Here is a 24726-nt window from a genome sequence, read left to right as displayed (position 1 = left end):
ACAGTTTAAATAATTGTTTATGATCTGTAAAATTAACAACACTCCAAATGTATTATGTACCATTGACAAAGTATGAGGTTTTTAAAATAATATACATATAAATACATACAGTAAAGCTATACATATTGACATGTATCATAAAACACACAATTCATCATTGCAGTAGTATTATTAAAACTCTTTTCAAAAAATAAATAATATTTTCTATATGAATTAATATCATTTTACAAGCATTCTTTACAAAAAAGGCTATTAGGTTCCATAAAGATTTGCCAAGAAACTTTTAATATGTCTGACAGACAAACCAATAGTAACCTCCTTGGGCAGAAGTAATGATTAAAACTCACCAAGCCTGCAACTGCAGCTGTTGTGGTTGCTATAGCTGGTACAATGCGGCCTGCAATCTTTTTTGTCTTGAGCCTATCTGCATTCTCAATACTGTACATGTTAGCTCGTAAGTTAGATGCACTTGTTATAAAGTCTATGTGACCATTTCTATCGTCATCTTTTTCAAACTCAACTTCTGTCATAGTCAGATGTTCTGAAAATAAGCATAATTATATTCCTAAACGTAATACTACTACATCAGCACATTGTCTATCTGATATACACATGTGCCCAAATATCTGATGAATAGACAAAATACAGGCATGGGGTGACCACTATGCATGATTTTTTCAATGCCTGAGAATTGCCAATATAAAGGCAAATAAGGTTGCTTGATTGATCATCGATGAATGAGTCTTCAATCACAACCTGGAATTAGACAACTGTTGCATGGCGCATGTTGGTACCTCAGATAATGAATGCCCGTAGAAATTGATGATTACTTGGCCTTAAAATATTCACCGAGTACATAATTCTTTTTGCCAATTGTCTAATTCATCTTCATCAATATAGGGAATTATAACCTTTTGGATCCCAGGAGTGTTGTGATGCATGTGATGCAATCTTCGACATATTACTATTTGCTATTTGCTACTACATATTTGCTATATTACCTGGTTGAGCACGGTTGTTTGCAATCAATGTTGCTAACTGATTCTTACATTTCTCCAATTGCTCATCCCCTTCACTTCCTTCTATTGCCTCATCTATCTCCTGTTTTGAGGCTTCTTCATCAGTTACTATTTTCTAAAAGATAAAATAATACTTAAAGACCAGCCAAACTTTATCTATTTATCTATAAACACTCATGGCAAAACAACTTCACTCACAAAAATACGATTTCTGTGTATTTCTGTCTTGAGAATAATGAATAATTAGGCGCCTTCTGCAAATTATTTTAAACGACAAAAACACGTTTCAGATTGGCCGCTGTTAAAAAATGTTTTTATGCACCTAATTAATATTCATAAATGGCTATGGTTTGACTGTCAAAACAAAATGTTTGTGTCATGCACGGAACAATCCATTTTGGGAAATACCTTATATATGCAAACAAACAATAAGAAATGATGATAATAATTATCTCCATCTCAAATTGCCATAAAGTGCTCAATACAGTCAGGCAAGTATATAAAATACTGTGTTTAGGGGAGCTTACCCAAGGGAGGCATTTATTTTTTTGGGTGTGATATGGTAACATTTATGATACAATAAATGTATCCTAGATATGAACAAATACAACACAATTTATATCAAGAAGTGATAAAATACAGTAAAAATGTTTGTAATTGTAGATCTTAGAAGTCATGAATTCTACTACAAATAGAAATGTGTTATAATACAATATTACATAGCCTATGTAAATACGTGAACATGATTGGTTGAAAACTGCTGCGAGGATCGTAAATCGTATATGTCCTCGAGTACGATGATATTGACTGTGTAATTGGCTCGGATAACACTCGCATTTGGCCATCTACTGTGACTCGAACTCAGATTAGTCCACATCACAAGACAACGTTTTATAATTCACCTAAACTATTCAAACTATGCATACATAGCTCCCTCATTTTGTTATTCGCCCTCTATTATGCGACGAAAGACTGTTTGTGATTGGTCAATACTAACAGCTTGAAGAAGATGAATTATTTATTCAGCCTACCTGATAATATTATTATTAATGTAGGCTTATTGATTGAAATTCTTCTGTTAATTTAAAAGACCTAAGTGAATATTTTATTGCAAAAAATCATTAATTAGTTTTATCTTCGCAAGGTAAGGTGAATGCAATACCTAACTAGGCAGGCATATTACATAAAGAAGGCCTAGTTACCCGACCAAAAAGATATTCTACTTGTTGTTGGCTAGTATAACAGATATCGCCTTTTATATTGGTAAAATAAGATTTGACATCCCCTCGGGAATATTTTGCTCTCGCAAATTATATTTCCTCGAGCAAGTTATTATATTTTACCTTTAAGCAGGCAATATCTGTATAATATTGTACATATATGCTGGTGGTGGGACGTTATTTCAAGGATAAACAACAGTCATTTATTTGAAGGCGGAATTTAATCCAAAAGATACTCAATGTTGGGGAGGGGAGATGATTCAAATTGGGTGGGGGAGTTTATTCAAAAATGGGGAATATATTCAAATATGGTAAAAAAAATACTCACTTTTACTGAGCCAACAAATTCTGGTATGTTGGTTAATCGGATGATACTTTTGACATTTGGTAATTGCAAATCTTGACCTGTGACCTTGATATTGCTGAAAAACGCACACAGACGGGCAACACTTATCACAAATGATATATGCCTGAAAAAAAACATTGTATTTCAATTTGCTGTTGTGATAAAACCAATGTGGAATATAGATTTGCAGATGACCAATTATGTTTTTATCTAAAAATGTATAATAGTATCATTCAATAACACATTATTTCTTTACAAAAAAAAATCTCTTCTCTTCATAGAACTTTAATTCAGCTAAATTGCAACAAAATAAGACAATAAAAAGCCAGTATATTGAATTTCAGGACACCATGTTAAATAAAAAATCATAACTCCTGAATGGATGATAGTTTGAGGAAAAAAAATACTGTAAAATGTTCTTTAAAAACAAAGCACCACAATGTATAAGCATACACAATGCCGAAAAATGGTGGTTACAAACATAGGCAATGTGCATATGCTTATCAATGGATTTTAGGCAATCAAAAAAATACAGTGATGTAAGCCAATCTTTAAAGAACATTTTACAGATGACTTTTGTAACTTGAAAATAATGTATGGAATGTTGTAGCAAATCCACCCCCAGGCACTTTCTCCAAAGCCCCCACAGTCTCCAATGACAGATTTTATTCAGTATATATACATTTTTCGGTAAATACATCAAACAAATGTGTAGGTTGTTGTATTGTGTTGTTTTTATTCTCTATTCATTCAAAATTTGCAAATCTACCACCGCAGCCTCACCGGCCTGACGCGATACCTCTGTCGCCACGGTCGAGTCGTGTGTGATCTTCTTCTTTCTTGGAGATCCAAGAAACATTTATTATATATGGCCTTTGGCCCAAATAATATACAATGTAATACAATATTAAATAAATATCATTTGAGTGCGTTTAAAAATTCTGTTCTACGTTTAAATGAAAAAAATAAATATTTTAACAAGTTTAACAATAAGATCAGTATTTGTCGTAGACATAAGATAAATATATTTTAATTTAGTTGGGTTGTTTGTATAAAAGGAAAACATATATTTAGTTCTAATATCTGAATAAAATGGACAAACTAAAGTGAAATGATATTCATCTTCAATTGTGCAGCCTGCCTGGTGGATCACGTTTTTCACCTACACCAAACAATATAAAATAATAAATGGTTTTGTGTGTATTTTATTTGCTTCTTATTTGCCAACTGACAACTCTAATCGGCATTTGCGAAAACGCAAATGGCTAGCATGAGCGTAGTGTGGGTCAATAGTAGTAGTTCAATAGTACTTTTTTAGCGTATGAAACAATTTCGCCTTACTGTGATTCTGAACAGCACCGCCTATTTTGTTAACAATAACAAACATTGACACATTGAACTCTCATTTCGCGACAGAATTTTTGGAGTGATATACTGTACATACTATTTAAAGGCCAAAACTATTTAAATTAGCTTTAGATCATTTGTATGATTTTTAATAAATAATGGGAACAAGTCTACAAGAATTGTTTGAAAGCACAGAATTATGCCTGGTGAAGTTTCGTAATGGTATCGCTGCCTTTCTAGCCTAGCTAGGCACGCCAACCTAGCTATAGGCCTAGGATTGTTTGGAAGTTCATAATTAACACTACAGTAGGTGTGATTATAAAATCCATATAAATATAACATTTAATATATTATAAAAAAACAATATATGTTTTGCAATGTAAATATGATGCATTGGCCCATGTTGCAAGCCATTTAAAACGTGTTCCTTAGACCAAAATGGCCCACTGATGTCAATGTGTGGTGTTTGATCAAGTTTTACAAGATTTAAACTAGATAATGTATAGATTATACCAAATAGGGCAATTTATTTCATAATACATCATTTCGAATATACATATATATATACACACAATATTATTCTATTTGTAGTAGAATTTTTGACTGCTATCTACAACTTACCAAGCATTTTGAAACAATTGTTTACTGTATTTAGGGGAATTTATTTACCTCTGCCAAGGAGGCCGATCGATCGTGTTTGTTTGTTTGTCTGTTTTTAGCAGGATTACTCAAAAAGTAATTACAAGATCTTTACCAAAATGAAAATACATATAGATATGTGATCAAGGACCACTCCATTAAATTTTGGAGGCAATCCAGACCACGGTCCCAATTCTGGACCACTTTTTAGTATTATTTTCAGACTTTCTAGTGTTAAAAGATAGGAGAGTATTTTCAAAAGCCGGCAAGCAGTCTGAAAGTAATAAGTAAACTGAAATTGCATTTTCTCGAGAACTACTTGTCCACAAAACTTCATTTTTGTACAAGAGGCAAGAGTTATAATTTGTGATTTGTAATTTTAAAACATAATTTGATTTAATTTACAGGTTTTTTGATACGAGTAGTTTTAAAAACCTACTCTATACGAGTAGTTTTAAAAACCTATTTCTTTTCAAATTCACCCGTTTGTTTTTGGCGTTGCTGTTCTATTGTTAGTCAACTGAAACTATTGTTAGTTGAAAGGTTGGTTACATAACCATTACACCAAATTCGCATACACATGCTTGTAGTGAAATTAGCCTAAACCACACACAGCATTAAGACACACACATATATAATATATATATTTTTCCGGAGAATCTTATGTAGGAGAATTTTACAGTAGGCAGAGGTATGCACTCTCGGAGTGGCTTTCTATTATGAAATGTTACCATATTACAAAAAACAAACACTTTCCTCGAATGTATTCCTCATCCTATTTAGTCTAACCCTAAACCGATTAGGTTTATTTTTACAAATAGCAAGCATTTCAATAATTATATGGTAACCAATGTTTTTTTAACATTCCGAGATCCATTCGGTTGCTCACCCTCTAGTTGAAGGTAATTTTAGAAAACAACAAAATAACTTACAGCTCATTGTTTTCGTCAAAAACTTGAGGTGTTGGTGGCCGTTTGGGTGACTGCCAGAAGGGAGCTGTAAGAACACAAAGTTGTATTTACAAACTCTTTAACAAATAAACATTATACAACATTATGTTGAAACATGCAATTGTTAATTATTCACAAGTTTGCCAGTACCATGCACTAAAGTATTTGAATATAGTGAGTTAATAAAAAAAAACAAGGAAACATTTTTATAATGTTCATTCTTCTTCTTCAAAATGATTGATGATGATTTTTATTTGTATATTAAGGGCTTTTTATAAACACAGTGGTTTTAATTAAAGACACTTTCCTTTCAATTGTTGACGTTTTATAAATATAATGCATATATATTATTTTAAAAACATTAAAACAGGTCATTCCTTGTCATAAATGTACGTTTTATGGTTAATTACGATAAAAAAAAAAAAATAATGCACTACCTAAAGTAGCTCATGTTGAATTTGTTCGTGGTAAGCTAGCTAGGCTTAGTTTTGTAAACCTTATAGCTTTTAAACATTGGTAATGTACGAACATTGTATGCTAGATAGGACTAGTCTGGCGTTGTCTAGTTTCTGTATTGGGGAAGATCCGCTATTTCTGTTGAAACAGTGGTGATTGATTAAAATTTGTTTTTATTTTTGTCCAGCCTTTTATAAATATATGACTATTGTATAATAAAATAATGTTGTGAATGTAATATATAAAGTAATCAAATATAAAAAAACGTAAATTCTCAAATAGTAAAAAGTTTTTCTTAAATATATTAAATATTATTCATAATGGCGAGAGGTGTTTGATCGTGTGTGTTTGTTTCTGTCTATATTTGTCAGGATTACTTAAAAAGTTATTGTCCGATTTCATAAGATTTTAAAGGATAGTTTCATAGTTACGAAAACGTAATCCTGTTAATGTAGAGAATGTGGATTTAAAGGTACTGTAGCTCCACTTCTACTTACTTCCATCCTTTAGTAAACTGTCTCTTGGAAAAACTCTTAAAAGATTTTGAGCCTGTAAATAACAAACAAACTATCATTATGACAAAATAAAGTATGAATACAGAAATCAATTTATCATTTTCTATAAGACAGGCTCTAGAATTTGAGAAACTTGTAGACAAATGTTTTTATGTTTTAAATGAATTTATATGTTGTCCTGATCACGTACAGCAAATCAACCCTTTGTCAACAATCGCCTTTATATGAAAATGAGCATAAATGCAAATTAGAATCAGATGAGTTTATTCTCTGCTGACATCATACTGCTAACTTTGAACAGTATATACACCACAAATATACAGATATACTTGGACACACACATCAACACTATCAACAAAAAAACAAAATACACTGCTCAATTTATCAAAAACCATATGAAAACATATACATAAGTCCACAAAACATCCATGTTTCAAAGTATAAATGATTTATTGTACATAGTGGCCAACATACAGTATAAAATTCATTAAAAACTGAAAAACCTTTGTCTAAAATTTGCTCAAATACTAGATAAACATTTTTATGCTGGTTAATTTTTAAACATTTTTTCTCAATTCAATATTTTTCAGCTAGATTCAGAAGCTTTGCTGCTATTCCAATTTCAACACATTACCTTGTAATTGAAATATTTCTGAAACTTCAACCTGCCAGTAGAAATGCATTCGTTCCAGTTGGCTGGTCGGTATCCAAGGAACTTAACAGCTTGTATTACACCTTCTGGTTGCTCTCCTGCTTTTAGTTTCTGAAATACACAATTAAATTGGAATACAGTATACAAATAATAAATGTTATGAGTGTGATGGTACAAATAATTTAATTCGGTGAAAGATGAAATTCTATTAGAATTTGATATTTCACCAAATGAAATTATTTGTACCATTGCATGAATATAAAAACATTCATTATTTGTTTTATATAACATAAGTAGATTCTTGCCAATGCTCTGATCTTGTTATTGTGAAGGAGAAATCATGTTGTGCTGCTTCCATTCACACAGAACAGATGATGCTGCTATTGGATTTCACAAATGTTTTCATACACGTTTTCGTACACAAAAGTAGTATGTACTATTTCATGCCATGTGAACCACAAATGTCTAATCAAATGACAGGAATTTATTTAGGTGTTATATAATATTTAAATGGCCACAATGCTGGATAATGATCATAGGCATTGCCATATGCCCATGTTTTGCGGGCATAAATTAAAAACTAGTGCTGTGCTACTATACAACCTATAACAAAAATCTCGTTTGTGACTTTTTTCACTCCCACAGATTTCCTTATATTTAAAGATTTAGAGTATTGCGACATGTAGCCGCTTTATATTGAAAATGTTACATTTGAATTACCTTTAGAATTGTTTGTGCATCTCCATGATCTTTCCAGAATTTGGTAAAAGAAGTAGGCTTGATGGAAAAGAAACTAGCAAACTGAAGAATAAACAAACATTAAATATCTACATTATTCAAAAACTTAATTTACATTTATTTAATTGCATTCCACAATACTCATATAATTGGTCAATTTTTAACTTTGACCCTTATCTCTCGAAAATGCTTCCTGGGCTGATCCATATTCGTAATCTACGGAAAATTCTGGTGTAGAAAAGTTGGATGGCAATTTGTCCCCTTTCGGTTGGTGATTCCCCACTCCTGCCACTGGACTAGTAGGTCTAATAGGGATTTATAGAGATAGGTATAACTTTTGCCATCTAAATACTTGAAAGATCTTTTGATAATACCAAGTATCTTGCTAGCATCACAAGCAACTTTTGTGGTATGAATACAAAAATGAAACAATGCACTACCTAAGTGGCTCGCGTCGAATGTCCTCTCGTGGACGGTCTTAGGCCTAGTTTAGCTATAGATTCAGTTTTGTAGGTCTAGCTGGTAAATAGCGGTAACGCCGATTGAAAATTGTAGTACACTGAACCTACAGTTTATAGTCCTTATTATAGACTTGTTCTACCACCAGAACTATGGAGCAAGTGAGGCTCGTACCCCTTCCGATGTTATGGCTATGGATTACCGCCAATGATGTCCAATTAATATATATAAAATTAAAATCTCCAACTACTAATAAATGGTCTGCATGGAACTCATCCACCTTGATCTGTAGAAGTTCTTTCAGCAACAAGTTTATTTACACACATTGGATGATAACTTCAGGTTGATCCATTCAATAAAATCATTAAAAGACTGAAATATTCCAGTTCCCCCGCAAGGAGGCACTTTAACTATTAAATCCCACACCCTTGCATGAGCTTAAATACACTACATATTAAGTAGTGTGTAATTCATTAACTTTGCGAGTGAGTGGCCAAGCGGTTAAGGCAGTGGAACTGTAATCCATAGCCTCACTCGTTCCATGGTTCTGGTGGTATAACAAGTTTTCTCCTATAAGGACTATAAACCGTACACAAAATGCTCATGTGTACTTTAAAGAACTGACTACATCGAGACGAGTACGGGTTACCCCAGTGTACTAGTTTACACAGCCACTGCTTAAAGTAGGTCTTCTAGTAGGCCTCCTAGCTTGTTGAAGGTGGCAATATAGAAAAGAAAAATGTCAATCACCTTATCTCTAGCCCACTGTATTGTATGTTCAATGGTTGCTGGGAATGACTTTAGTGTACAATATGGAATGTCTTCATCTACAGGGTCTTGCTGGCTGCCATAGGACTCAGTCATATTTGCAACAATGACTTGTACGTGACCTTTGGCCCCCATAGTACCAGACTCCAATAGGGATCGTTGATTGGTTACACATCGACTGAGAAAACAAAACAGGTACAATTTAAAACAAACTTTCCTAAAACCAACATTCAAAGAACCTCAGCCAAAGCAGAATTTGTCCAGAATTTTGGACCAATCTAATGTTGTTCAGTTTATAGAAAGTTATGTATTAATTGTGTATTATTATTAATTTATTTTATTGGACTTGGAATCAAAACATGTTATTAGCATTAGTTTCTTACAATAATATGATTATTATTATATGACACAACTAAACCTAGTTTTTCTTTAAAAAGCCTTTATTTATCCCATTGTATCATATTTAAACTGCAATATTGCACAAGATATGCTACAGCATATGCCATTTAAATTTCCAAATGTCTTATTATTATTAGTGAATGTAGAGATCATCATCAACTTTTTTTGTTGGTTTCACACTTGGCGGATAACCCCTTGTTATTGTCAGGATCTTTTTTTTTGGGGTGGTTATCTGCACTTGGCGGATAACCCCTTGTTATTGTCAGGATCTTTTTTCCCCTATCTTCTTATTTCTTTCCACGAATTTTGTTGGCAGTGTATCTCTAATTTTGTTGGCAGTGTATCTCTAATTTTGTTGGCAGTGTATCTCTAATTCGTTTCAACATAAGATTGTATAACTTTGTCAGAAGATTGACCTCTAACTGTAGATGTGCAAGAAACTTGTTATATATGACGTTAGATTCACGCAGCGTAAGTTAGGCGTGATTTTATGAAACTTTATGGTTGATCATATATTCTGAAAAAAAAATTATTTTTCAATGAAACTTTACAAGTGTATTTCAAAATAAGGAACAATTTTTGACATAAGTGTGAGTACGCGTATTTAAAATTTCAAAAAGCGCAAACATAATTTCTAATCAATTTCGTATACTTTGTGAGCATTTCAAAATTTTCAAAAGTCTTTGCGTTTTGCGCACGCACTTGTCTGCACAGCTTGTTTAAAGCGTAGAAAAAATGGTTTTTGCAATTTTGTTTTCCATACCTTCTGTAGTAGATTTTATTCATTTTGATGAACTTTAATTGCAAAATAACGATGCATGTGCATGTTGAACTTTAATAACCGTGCCCTAGGTAAATTAAGGCAAATTTCTTACCCATCCATATAACGTCTCGCTTCTACATTATCCAGAGCGTTTACAACTATGTCCATTGATTCAAAGAACGCATCATTAAAAAACTCCTTCTCAGTTTCTTGGCAAACTAAAATGTACATTATTAAACAAAATGAGTTTATATTAAAAATTCTTTTTATCAAACAATTGGTACGAATTACGAGATAAGATCGTAAATACCTTCTTTTCATCTTATCTCGTAATTCGTAGCATTGGTTTGATAAAAAGAATTTTTTTACACATTGTTAATTACAAACCAGATGAACATTTACAATAAAAAATAGAGATTAATTAATAATTTTAATTATTGATATTTGGTCATATCATTTCAAAGTACAAGCATCTTTTGGGGGTATTTTAAAGATTTTCATATACTCACCTAATTACATATATGACCTAAATATGACCTATAGTACAGATATTAATTACTGTTTCGTTCCCACACGTAACCTTTCGTAGTCTATGTGGGGGCACTGTTTTTTTATCGCAAACCTAGGAATTATTGTGTTTTGATCGCAATCCCACACACTTCCACAAAAGGTATTGTTTTATACTGTTTGATACTACACGCTACCACCCGCTACCACGGGAAGGTATTGTTTTTTGATCGGGATAATACGAGAGGCTTTCTTTTGCTATGCCTCCGATGGAAGGGCGTTAAATATACACCATTGTAACCAGCTATCCAAAGAGAACAATGCTAGTATAATAACCCAACTTGAATCAACAAATTCTACCCCAAATGCTACATTCCATAGGTTTTTTTATTTTTTGGTAGGCCTACTATCTAGTTAAGGAGTTGGGTAGTTGAATGGTTAGGACACTTGCCTGTCATACAGAGAGACCTGGGTTCAATTCCCGACAACTCCCAGTCTACTCAGCTGTAAATGAGTACCTGGTTGAAAGGATAAGGTGGTGTGAAAATGAACTGGCCACTCTACCACATAATGATGAGGCTTAAGTAAAATGAACTCCTAACAGCTCATTACCCTATGTTCAGAATTGAATATTAACTTTTACTAACTAGTACTGCACTTTTTAAACATGGTTAGACTCTGGGCTAGCTAGTTAAGCAAAATAAATATATCGAGCGTAACTGCTGTATTTTTCAATCATTGTTCCCCTTGATTCATTGATAACAATGGTGTTTATAACACATTATGATAGACGTGTGGCAAAACAATGCTTCTTGTAAGGTCGTGATAAAAAACAATGCAGTTCCTAGGATCGCGATCAAAAACAATACATCTCGTGGAATCGTGATCAAAACACAATACCTCGAAGCAATGCGTAGCCACGAAGTAGCCATAAAAACATGGGTTATTTTGCAGTAATTTTTAGCTGTACTGTATGTTACAACATTACATTCACTATAATTGTCTTTAAAAAATATACTGTACCTTTGTTTTGATGGGCAACTATGGTTAATGCTAAAAAAAAAATAATATTAATTAACAATGCAATTCTATTCATATGTTTGTTCAAAAAAATAGTTTGGTTTTTAAACAAAACTAGTGGTTAAATAGATAGTTATATAGGGAATCCAATGAATTAGCCTACAAATTGTATACAGAATCCTATATGTTTTGAGAAAGAATACAACAATCTTTACATTAGAAATGTATATAGTCAATTAAATTATTAAGCCTAAATAAATGAAACTTCAAATAAAAAACACAGGGCATATAGAGAAATATCTAGATATGATTATTTTCGTCTTGTTTTGGGTTGCTTTCAAATTTTGCTGCAAAGGGCAAAAATATGATATACTGTAATGAGCATGATACATACCTGGGTTGATATTCTTTGCAGACTCTGCCCCTGTTGTTGATTTTGGTTTCTACACAATGACAATATTTTAGTTACTTTGATTGTTATTTGTAGAAGCTTACAAAAAAGTGTTAAAACTGATTTAATTTTACACTAAAAATGATGAAAAGTAGACTGAATAGTAGAAGACGTATATAATAATTACATGGAACAATCTAAATCATAGATTAGAACCTCACAATTTGATTTAACAAACAGGAGTAATTTCTCTACCAAAATTGGTTCTTCTTCCATAGTCTTAAAATTCAAATTTATTCTAGACTCAATTTATTCTGTCATGGAGTTAGGTAAGGAGTTATTCTATATCCCCACCAACATTATGGACATTTGAGGATGAAACAGGAAGAATATAACAAATTATATGTTCTATTTTACCTGGATATGCTTGGGTCTAAAGAGAAACTGCCGATTCAAATTAGATTTTTCAATTAGATCGTTGTCTGTTATGGTGATCTGTAAATTAAATCAAATAAATGTAAAATATTGGTAAATTTTAATATGATAGTGAGATAGTAAGAATGACTATTTTATTTTGTATTTTTATGTTAATATTTTGGTTTTTACCTTTCCACCCTTAAGACCTCCAACACCCAACAGGGCATAGTTTTTGAGCATCTCACAGCCAATGGCACCACATCCTACCATAAAGAGATTCAACTTTCCAAGTTTGCTTAGAAGGGTTTCTCCAATACAGCTTCGAAGTGCATCATAACGGTCACCTCTGTAAACAAATCATTAATATAAAATAAATATATAATATTATAATATTTTCTTTTAATACATATTTAAAAAAATTACATTTACAATTAGACACAACATTCATTAAATTGTCAGTTTAAATTGAAGGCATCTTGTCCAGGATTTGATGCAACATCACCAGCAATCATAATAAGGATACTAAGTTTGATAAGATTTTGCTTCTTTAATCGACAAAGTATGGTGGAAATTGGTAGTAGCGCCTACCAGATCAGCACACCGGGAGACGATCCCCTACTCTTTTTGAATAGTGTACCAAGTTCTTTAAAGCATCTTGCCTAAAGGATGCAATTAGTATGGCACAGATAACCTCGAACCCATGCCTATCACATGCTAGTCCGATATTACCATTACACCATCACTCTCCAGTATATACAGCACCCGCCGCGATTTCTAGACGGTCTCCCATCCAGAACGCAACCGGGCCCAACGTTGCTTAACTTCGGTGATCTGACGAGAACCGGTGTTTCAACGCAGTATGGCCGTACTCAGTAAGTTGTTTGTTAGCATAATTGCGCCTACATTTTTAGGTGATCATTTAGAATAAAATGATCACCTATTGTTATTGTATAAAATCTTTATTATTATTTTTTTTTTTCTTTTTATTGTTTCTGTACACTATTTTGTGTAACAATTATCTCAAAAAGTTTAATGTCAATGATTACAAAAATTTCAGAATATCTTTCAAATAATATAACTTAATCCTAATAAGCTTTCCAGCGTGATCACTCATCCGTGACGACATTTATACGCCATTTTGCGAAATCACATTATCAATCATATCTCCATAATTCATTATCACATATTAATGAAATTCACTACACGTAAACTTCAGATCAAGGGTAAAAATATTAGCAAATAAAAACGCACGCGCACGTAGGTTCATGCGCGTGATATCGCGCGTAAAAAATTTAAAACGCTCAAAATTAAGTTTTGATCAATTTAGAGCATGAATTAGGCCATTTGCGTGTTTCAAAAAATTACTGCGCAAAAATGCGTTTTTGCGCGCGCGATACTTAAAAAGCGTAAAAAACATGAATTTTTTTTACAAATCTTATTCTACTCACCATCCTTAGTACATTCACCAAATTTGAGTCAGTTCCGACTTAAAATAACGCTATACGAGCACGTTAAAAATGACAAAATGCGCACATTAATTTTACAAAAGTTCTGAAAATGGTGAAAAATAGGTCTTTTTTAAAATGAAAATAATTCTTCAGAATGCAAGATGACCCCCGATTTTTTTAACTTATTCTGGAAGCCATTGAGTTGTAGATATGAATTCATGTACACATTTTACGTACAAAATGTTTTGACGTCATCAAATGGCCACTTGAATTTAAAAATTAGGATTTGTTATCTTTTTGTGTAGATTATCACATTCAACAGAGCGCATCTTGGTTATGTGTGCTCGAATTTCGCACAACTTTCAGTATGTGCTTGATTAATTAATTATCTTTATCATGAGTTGACACTATCTTCATTTTAATGACGTCATCACGCGTAAAAACTTGAATAACGTAGGCCGTGTAATTTCACCTTCGCAGTAAATTTGAATATCTTACAGCTCTTCAGAATTGAAGGTTACCTTGATGATTATAATTTATTATGAAAGCTGATGAAATGTAGATATTAATTCATATAAAAATTAAGCCTATCGGATGTTGTGACGTTAACATATGGCCAGTTGAAGTGAAAAAGTAGTTTTTTCATATTTTTCGTCAAAGTTATACACAATTCAAAGAGCGCGCACAGCGCTTCTACGTGCCAAATTTTTTTCCAAATCTTATATTTTTTTGCTCAATTAATTATCTTTCGAAATTGTCATCTTAAAGTTTAGTTTGATAACGTCATCATGCCAAAAAATTAGAACATGTGTGTCCCGTAATTTCACCTATGCTACACTGTATATAGATATACAGTATATACTGTACATATTGTATATGGCATATAGGCACAACTCAGCACTATAAGCATATAATAGGATGGCATACATCAACATTTTCCGATCGTATGTTAACGTACGTGCATGTTTAATTTATGTTATCATTCTGAATTTTTCGGTGTAGATACAGTAGGTAATACAGACCATGCATATTGAAATTCAGGAAAGTTGGTTTATTTTAATAACTTCACAAATAACAAAAATTATATTATTTTCAGAACGGCTAGTGAGCAGTCTTGAAGTAACAAGTAACTGAAATTGCATTTTCTCAAGAACTACTTCCATTCTGGACATAGGTATATACTTACAGAACATGCCTATTGATTTTCAGGAAAATTTATATATTGGTCATGTCACAAATTCCTGTTATCCTCCATATGATATATATTAAATAGCACACCTTCTGTATTCTTTTAACATGGACATATTCTTTGACATGGACCAAAGTATTAGTCGACTGACCGGTAATAACGGTTAAGCTTACTCCATGGGTTAAAGTAGGGACGCCGCAATTCAGCACAGCTTCAAGACACTTCTCGACCAATGTTCTGGTCAATCTTGATTTCAGAAAAGTCATTATTGCAATACCAGAGTTTGTTTGTATTAAGGACACTAGACCTGCATTTTTTGACGTTTTGTAAAAATAATGCATATATAATTTTAGAAACATTAAACCAGGTCATTTCTTGTCTTAAATGTGCGTTCTATGGTCAATATGATAAAAAGAGAAAAACAATGCACTACCTAAGAAAGTTCTCCCATAGATGTTTCTAGACCTAGCTTAGTTGGGCTTAGTTTTGTAGGTCTAGCTGGTACAGAGTGGTAAAATATGAACATCATACACTAGCTATAGGCCTAGCCTGGACTTAACATTAGGAACATCCAGATCGGTAAAATTTTCCCATTGACTACCTAAATTAAGTTTGAATATTAACCACCATTTAAGCTGTTTTTTAAAGTTCTATTCCAGAATTGTTTATATCTACCAAGCTATCTTCTTTGTTTTCTACTCTTACTCTCTCCACCCTCTATTCACCAGCCTGTGCCTCCTTTGTTTCTATTTCTTTCACTCAGACAGCGCTTGTCTGCTTATTGTACAATCTCTAATATGCTAACTTGCACTGATGAAGTGCTAGTGTTGTCCAAAAGCTTGTTTTGTATCTCCATTGAGATCCAGCCCATAGCATTGTCATTATTTTCAGTAATTTGCCTTTGGATTTATATATATAATATATATAATTAAATTAAATAAATGGTAAAATAAATGTTAGTAGATAATATGGTGGGTGGTAAATATTTATATATATATTATATATTAAGTGTAGTCTTTCATTGTCTCCATACAGCAGTTAAGTATTGTTTACAGTGATAGTCAACAATTTTACCTATTCTCTCAAATGGAAATTCTAAATAACGGTCATCAAGTAAAATATGATGTTGGTATTCGATTGTACCACTTTCAAGTTAAAATGTGTCTTATGGTTTTAAGGTTAGAACATTCACTAATGTATCTATGTCAGCACAGCGAATAAATATTAACTTGTATTTCATAATTATTAAACAATGTCACATATCTCAAAAAAAGGTGAGAAAAATAAACATCGAAAACACAGGAAGGTGGGGGGGGGGGACACTGCCACAAAATAAATTAAGAATTAAGCAGATCGCTTGGTTTTAATCTTAAATGGTGATAGATTAATTGCATTTCTCATTATTCTACCTAACCATGGCTTACAAATCTATAAGGTTGAATTAAATGTGCAGTTCTGATAGACTAATGAAGGTTATGGGGGAATTTACAGCAGTGTTCCACTCTTCTATCAAATAAACGATCAAGACCAAGGGGAAAAAAAAGAATTAGCATATGAAATATGATTTCTACCCAAAATAATGTGACATGCACCTTTCTGATGCCATAGAACATCACCATATTCAATTACTGGTCTGATGTAACCACATAAACTGTAATACAATCAACGTAATTGATGAAGCAATTTTATACCTTGGTTTGAAATCTTGTGCTGATACAGAACTTGGCTCAGGCAATATTTCTTGGGCGTCAACAAACATCTAAAAAACGAGTATGAAAAGAATCTCTGGTCAAATAAAACACTTTTTTTTACTCCTATTACAAAAAGAACCAGTTTTTCTTTTTTAAAAGGGCACCCATAAAAAGAACAGTGACAATTGAAGGGTAAAAATGAGAATTTTGAAGTTTGGGAAGTGTACAGAGATTCTATTTGGATTGATATTTAACCACAGGAAGCCTACAACACTTTTACCACAACGGTATGCTTAACAAATATAATATCTATTATCTGTTACATTGTATTTAAGCTCTATTCTACACTATCAAACTAGTTTAATAAAAAAAAAAGTGACTTTTTTTTTTATTTATTTTATTTTTTTTTAATCGGTATATAAAAATATATTACAAAACGACAGTCAAAGACTGAAATGAATTGTATTACAAATAAATAAAAATTAGTTAAAATTGCTATAAAAATAGAAACATCTTATTAAAATTAGATATCGTACCATAAAATTATAAACCATACATGAATAAAAAACCTTAAAACATTCACTTATTACTTGCCCAAATATGGTAGTGATATATGTCCATATATGGGCACATCACTTTTTTTGTCACATAAAGTTTGATAGTGTAGATAGAGGTTTATAATACATTTTTGACATATTAACATTTTAAACCTACCCACTGATCTAGTGGAGTGTACTTAGATGTGACAGCTTTCAGAACCTCTTGCGCAACTACTCCACCAAGGAAGGCTGTCAGAGGAGAGAAGCATCCTTCTGCAGAGTATGCCAGCGCCTTGATGGCATCAGTGTCAACTGTCTGCTTGTTCACAAGGGAGGTATTCACTTCTTTTGCTATAGATACTAACTCACTAGCATCATCTTCATCTCTGAATGAAAAGTATATATTAAAATGAATACTGACTTAAAATATTTTATTGTGAAGTACAGACTGTCTGATGCTTTAAGTGCATGATTTTAAATGTGTCAAATGTTATATATTCAGATGTAATTTAAAACAGAAAGATGAACAACAAATTATTGGATATCAAAATATTTATTTTCATATCCACAAAATCCACAAAATGGCACTTAACATTCAACATATAATACCAGAAATGCAAAATATTAGGAAAAGTGATTCCTTGTTTGCTGTTCCTTTGCATTGGAGCAAATAAAATGTATATTAAGAGCCGGACTCGAACTACGATTCAAACTAATTTATTATTTAATGTGGAGTAAATATTCACAGTCTATCTGACATCTTTTTACTTGCTATTTTATAATATTGAACTCAAAATGCAATAGGTTAATCTTGTCTTTATATGTCTTTATATGTCAATAAACAGATATACAGTATTAAATTTTACCTAAATCATTTACAACAATATGAATGCATGTACACAATTGTACTATATAGAATAAAATATAGGTATAATAAAAAAATAATAATCTGCTGTGTGGGGCTAAAGGTAGGTGTGCATATAGCAAAGCAAAGCCTTTCCCGTTGCCTCACTGAATTAAATTACTGTGTTTATATATTATGCATAAATTACACGCATAAAGCTACATATTAACATAGTTTTTTTTAATTCATTCATAGTTTCATTTTATCATGTTTTTTCAATTTGGTAATCTTGATGTGGTGGTGATGATGAGGATAGTTCCAAAACTAGTGATCAAATGATGTGATTAATAATAATTAGTAATAATAATAATAATATGAAAAATTGATATGAAGAATTGATAATGAAAACAATGATGATGGAGATGACAGGATAATGATAATGATTATCATCATGAAGATAACAAAAGGATGGCATTGATGAACATTATTATGGTTCTACATAATAATTACAATGCCTGATGATAATGATATAATCAAGAAATTTTGTATTTAAAAAAAGGATTAGCAATGCAAAAAGAATTTGACAATATTTTATACCTGACCCATGGTAATCTGCCGTGTTTGTCTTGAAAGTTAAGTAATGCAATGATTGCCAAGTGATCCATGTTTGGATCTTTTAAGAAGTCCAACATCATGACACTCGGTTTGAGAAGCTGCTGGGCTAACGATTCCTATTAAAAAATGATTCAATTATTTGAACAACATACGCATTTCAAAACTGACATTTATGTTGAAAGCATACTATAATTTGATCTATTCGTCATATTAGACATATATGTAAAAACAGAATTCAATTTAAGTGAGTAACTTTGATTGATTATAAGAGCTTACAGGTACCCTAACTTATTTTATTAACAATTGTGAAATATAATTAAAGTTTGAGTACAAACATACTATTTCCTTTTCTGTGACATTAATTTTTTTTTGGATCCTAGGAAATTTTGTGAAGGAAGGCAACAACTAATACACTAAATCATACATAGTAAGCTTATTTCTCTTAAAAAGTAGTAATTGAGTATTTTTAAAAGTACAGTATTAATAGTTTTATCTTTTATTGCAGCAAACATTTAAGAGGATTGGATCAGGAATCGGGAAGAGAAACAACTTTTTATCAAGTGAACCTTTGAGACTTTGTGTGACCTTAACACAAAATCCTTATCCAAGATGCCTTGTTCTACCACCAAAACCATAGAGCGATTGAGCCTCAAACCCTTGCCCATGTTATGGTTATGGATTACGGTTCCACTGCCTTAACCATTCGGCCACTCACTCACTGTTCCACTGTCTTATCTGTTCAGCCACTCACTTACATACATGGGTTCCACCAACTAGAGATGCTTAGTGCTTTAGGTATAGGTATTAGTTAATGCCTGCACACACATTGAAACTTACAAATTTCCTTTTAACTGGTACTTTGACTTGACAGGCTATTCCTCCATCTGTATGAGGTTGATATTCATTCCCGCTGGTATCACATATACTGTATGCATATGGGGTAATCACTGAAAATCAATATTTAATCAACAGTTGCATTACAACAATGTTTTGTGGGTGGGGATGAGACGGAGTTAGGATGGGTAGGGAAGCTTTATGTAGGAAAAATTTACTGTACATATATACACTCAAAGTGCCATCTTAGATCGATAAAAAATGTACCTTCATTATATAGTAGGTAAAAATAAACATACAGACTCCTGACGCCAGTCTGAGATATTTGTGAAAATCTAAATATAGATATACAGTATAAGATATACATTGCAATGTATTGATTTTTGCACTGTTTTTCATCTATCTGTCTGCTTAATTTCCCATCAATAAAAAAAGATTACGCTTAGGTTTGCTGGTCTAGTCTTCCTAATATTTTTTTTAACATTTTATTTTCTTTCTCACTGGGTAAGAGTTCAAACAAAATATTAATGGTAAGATGGTCAGTTGGTTGTACATGAAAATGTAATAAATTAAAGCTGCCTTCCTGGTATAGCCGCCATCAAGATCGGAAGCAGCAGATTAGTTTACAACAGAGAAGGTGTTTTATTATACAAATAATGAATGTTTACGAGTTGGATGGAAAGAATATTTCATGATTTGACAAATTGACTACTCTATTTTTAACGAGAATAAAAATAAAATATTCTCAAGAAATACAAACCATTCATTATTTGTTTTGTAATACACCTACTTCTATTCAAAGAGGACTGCTCCAAATACGCGAAAAAATACAGTCAACAACGTCACATGGCAAAAATTCTCAGTTTACAGAAATCTGAACATGCATTAGGTATTTATGGTATGGTAGGTATGTAATAAAAACAAATAATGAATATAATATTTCATTCATATTTGTATACCAATCCATTATGTAAATCCCCACCACAATTCAAGGCTGTAGGCCGAGCCAGAGCATGTATGCTAGTTTAATCAACAGGACACTGAGCTTGCCTTGTCAAGATAGGAACTCGTAACAGTACTTTGATGTCGAGACATAATACCAACTGTACTGTTTTATGTACATATTCTCCGCGGCATGTGGTGTCTGTTACGGGGCGTGGAACTGATTGTCTAGCATCAACATATAAACCCTTTGTGATCTCCAGAGCTCAGCATCCTGTTGTTAGATTGCCTTGGTTTAATATCTTACCTTTTATCTGATGCATTTCTCCATTCAGTTTCTCCATACCGTTGACTTCTTTAAAAGTGATGTAATCCCCATCATCAAATTTATGCATACGGTTGTCAAGGCACGTAACGACACCTGGATTTTCCTGTAAAACAAAAAACACAATTTGAAAATTGGATGTTTAAAATCAATTTATTGTTGTTATTCTATTTTATTGTTTTTCAAATTTAACTTTATTTTTAAACAAAGATTTTACCTCATAAACTTATGCAATGTACTCATAGAGCAGAAATTGATGTTAAGACTGTTAAGACAGGGCCTGTTTTTGCTGCATAAAAATAACCGGTTAAAATCGGTGTGAATAAATTAACTCCATTTTCTTGGAAGCAGAAACATGACAAATTTGTGGTAACCGGTGCAAAATAACCAGTTAAAAACACCCATTCAATTTAATTTTGTTAGAACGCCATTTAATTGGTTATCGCTGGACAACTTTTAGCTGCAACACAAAATAACAGTTATTTGATTAACAGTTATTTGATTGACAGCTGCTGACCCCGAGTCAACTACACTGCAGTAACTTTGAATTAACCGCCAGGACCAATTGCATTTTGGGTAATTCTAATGATTTTTGTCAACAGCCACCCACTGATTTAACCTGCTATTTCGGAGCACAAATTGAGCAGAAACTTGTTATTTTTAATCTATTTTAAAATAAACGGTTAATTTTTTAGTTATACAGCAGAAACTAAGATATAATAAACAAAATTCAATTGCATTTTATTCCAGTAAACAATTTTTTATTGGCAAAATATTTAAAAACACATTCCCTGCAATTTATGACATTTTGCATTATATATATCACTTTTAAAACATAAAACTTAAATTTATGTTTGGTTAATTATGATAAAAAGAGAAAACCAATGTAACATTCTCTACTTTACCTAGCTGCATCAATGCCTAGGCTAATTTGTATGCTAAACCTAGCCTGGATAACAACAAAATCTTGTTAAACATACTATTGGCAGACTACCAAAACATGTTTTAAGAGTCTAATATAATTGCCACTTAGTTAATTCTAAAACTGCAATGTTAGCATTAAATATTCATAGACAAAAGTTTAGCAATGTAGAGGAATTTTAAGTTAATGCAAAGACTAGATGATAATCTTGTGTTCTGCATTCTCCAGGATATCACTGGGCTATTTTTCCCATTTATATATTAATATCAACATACCAATTCCTTAATAATATAACATTATACAATATCTTATGATCCAATTCATATTTTAATACATTTACAGAACTAGAAAATCAAGGTCATTTATTGAAATATGTAACAACTAATAATACTGATATAGGCAGTCAGAATTCAACAACAGCATTACTATATTTTTTTAACTTGAATGAAATGTATATATTTTTTTGAAAATGGCTCAGACTCCTTAAGTTCAGAATATAATTGTTTAAAATGTGTAAATATCATTTCATTTAAATGAGATCCTTCAATTTATACTTTTTTTCAGTGGTTAGATGTTACCACAGAATAATATCTTTCCTATGTCCGCTTTTGTGCCCTTCATGTCTACTTGATATCCTTACTTTGAAACACCTGCAAGTGGCTTACAAAAAAACCCTCATAACCACAATAATGTGTTTACAAGTAACTGAATTTCATAAGAAATGCAAATATCCTGACTGTAGGATTTATGTAGTTTTTTTTTTCATCATGAACAGTCTAGAGGGTTTAGTTTGATGTACGATAACATAAATGGATTGCCTTTTTTGCTAGACCTATTATCATATAAACAGTCATTCCACATGATTATGGGTTAATATTTTACACAAAGTATTGGATTCAATTTATTCTATTATTAGTGCCATTTGAAGAATTTGGTAAATAAAATGAAATGTTTTGCAAGTTGGAAATTTAACTACATACATGTATATAATTTAATCTTTAATACATGATCATAAAAATCTATAAATTAAGTAGGCCCTGCAAAATCACAAAATCTTAAAAGTTAATTCACTTAGGACCCTAAGGCTCAAGGATCAATCATACCTGACATTTGCCTAACTCAGAGTTTTTACTTTATCATGAGATCATACACTACCTAAAGCATAAACCTCCATTGTAGTTCCAATACTAGTACTTTAAGTAATATAAATGAAGATGATATACATCTATTTTTTCTTTGTAAAAAAGCAAACAAATATGCATTTTATAATTTTATATAACATTGCAATTGGTCGGTGAAATTTTCATGTTGATCATACTTTTTCTATTGGTGTTTTATGTATAAAGAAGGTGAGCCAAAACTGACATTTTGTATGGTGTAATCAATAATCCGATTATTGAATAAAGAGCTTTAAATTTTAAAATTGTTTCTTTTCAGTACAACTTTATTTGACAATGTCGGACACAAGCCAATTTGAAACTATAAAAATATTGAAATTGTTCATGCATAATAAATAGAGTTTTTTTGGGAACTTGGGAACTTCGGATGTTCATTAAAATTAAATTACAATGAGATTGTCTTTAAATGGACAATAACAAAACACTGCTACAAACTGCCCTACTTATCATATCTTGTTATTGAATCAAATTTGGCAATGAAAACATATATTGTAAACATCACATTTTACATATATTTTTCTTTTTCTAAGAATTGTATTTTGCTATTGAGACAAAATATATCTACTGTACTATTGTTTTGAAGTAATAAAAACATATGCTTTGTCAAATTGCTATTTATTAATAATAATAATAATAACTAGAATTTAATTCGTCACTTTGACGAATTATAGGTGATCATTTTTATCATTTTAATGAAATTAATTTTTTTATTTACATGCACGTACGTTAACATACGATCAGAAAATGTTGATGTATGCCATCCTACTATACGCTTATAGCGTTGAGTTGAGCCTATTATATGCCATATACATTATGTACAGTATATAATGTATATCTATATACAGTGTAGCATAGGTGAAATTACGGGACACACATCATGTTTTAATTCTTTGGTATGATGGAATTATCAAAATAAACTCGAAGATGACAATTACGAAAGATAATGAATTGAGCAAATAAATATAAGAATTGGAAGAGAATTTGGCACGTAGAAGCGCTGTGCGCGCTCTTTGAAATTTGTATAACTTTGACGAAAAAGATGAAAAAACTACTTTTAAACTTCAACTGGCCATATGTTAACGTTACAACATCCGATAGGCTTATTTTTTATATGAATTCATATCTACATTTCATCAGCTTTCATAATAAATTATAATTATCAAGGTAACCTTTAATTCTGAAGAGCTGTAAGATATTCAAATTTACGGCGAAGGTGAAATTACACAACCTACGTTATTCAAGTTTTTACGCGTGATGACGTCATCAAAATAAAAATAGTGGCAGGTCATGAGAAAGTCAATTAATTGAGCAATCACATACTAAAATTTGAGCGAAAATCAGGCACAAATTATTAGAGATGCGTTCTATTGAATGTGATAAAATATGACAAAAGAGAAAAAAAAATTAATTTTAAATTCAAGTGGCCATTTGATGACGTCACAACATTTTGTACGTCAAATGTGTACATGAATTCATATCTACAACTCAATGGCTTCCCGAATAAGTTAAAAAAATTGGGGGTCATCTTGCATTCTGAAGAGTTATTTTCATTTTAAAAATGCCTTATTTTTCACCATTTTCAGCACTTTGATG

At 31.8% G+C, this 24726-nt stretch overlaps 2 protein-coding genes across 2 annotated transcripts in view; both read right to left on the bottom strand.

The window, feature by feature from the left end:
- Positions 1–603, bottom strand: part of LOC144853804 (peroxisomal carnitine O-octanoyltransferase-like) — a 159707-nt gene extending 159104 nt beyond the window's left edge. Inside the window, exon 1 of the mRNA XM_078711643.1 lies at positions 593–603. The gene's annotated coding sequence lies outside the window, so the exon portion shown is untranslated. The remainder of the gene's footprint in view (positions 1–592) is intronic.
- Positions 1–24726, bottom strand: part of LOC144853796 (ubiquitin-like modifier-activating enzyme 6) — a 68054-nt gene that overhangs the window by 4301 nt on the left and 39027 nt on the right. The window contains exons 8-25 of the mRNA XM_078711631.1: positions 21016–21139; positions 19770–19879; positions 18915–19048; positions 17649–17859; positions 16935–17002; positions 12796–12952; positions 12607–12684; positions 12193–12241; positions 11802–11831; positions 10384–10489; positions 9092–9287; positions 7865–7945; positions 7127–7255; positions 6475–6526; positions 5504–5567; positions 2568–2709; positions 1002–1134; positions 348–541 (exon numbers count right to left, since the gene is read on the bottom strand). Coding sequence (XP_078567757.1) covers positions 348–541; positions 1002–1134; positions 2568–2709; positions 5504–5567; positions 6475–6526; positions 7127–7255; positions 7865–7945; positions 9092–9287; positions 10384–10489; positions 11802–11831; positions 12193–12241; positions 12607–12684; positions 12796–12952; positions 16935–17002; positions 17649–17859; positions 18915–19048; positions 19770–19879; positions 21016–21139 — 2058 coding nt within the window. The remainder of the gene's footprint in view (positions 1–347; positions 542–1001; positions 1135–2567; positions 2710–5503; positions 5568–6474; positions 6527–7126; positions 7256–7864; positions 7946–9091; positions 9288–10383; positions 10490–11801; positions 11832–12192; positions 12242–12606; positions 12685–12795; positions 12953–16934; positions 17003–17648; positions 17860–18914; positions 19049–19769; positions 19880–21015; positions 21140–24726) is intronic.

This window comes from Antedon bifida, chromosome 10, assembly GCF_963402885.1.
Source record: "Antedon bifida chromosome 10, ecAntBifi1.1, whole genome shotgun sequence".
Taxonomy (NCBI): domain Eukaryota; kingdom Metazoa; phylum Echinodermata; class Crinoidea; order Comatulida; family Antedonidae; genus Antedon; species Antedon bifida.
Note: the sequence above shows the minus strand (reverse complement) of the source record. Positions and strands in the feature narration are given on the sequence as shown.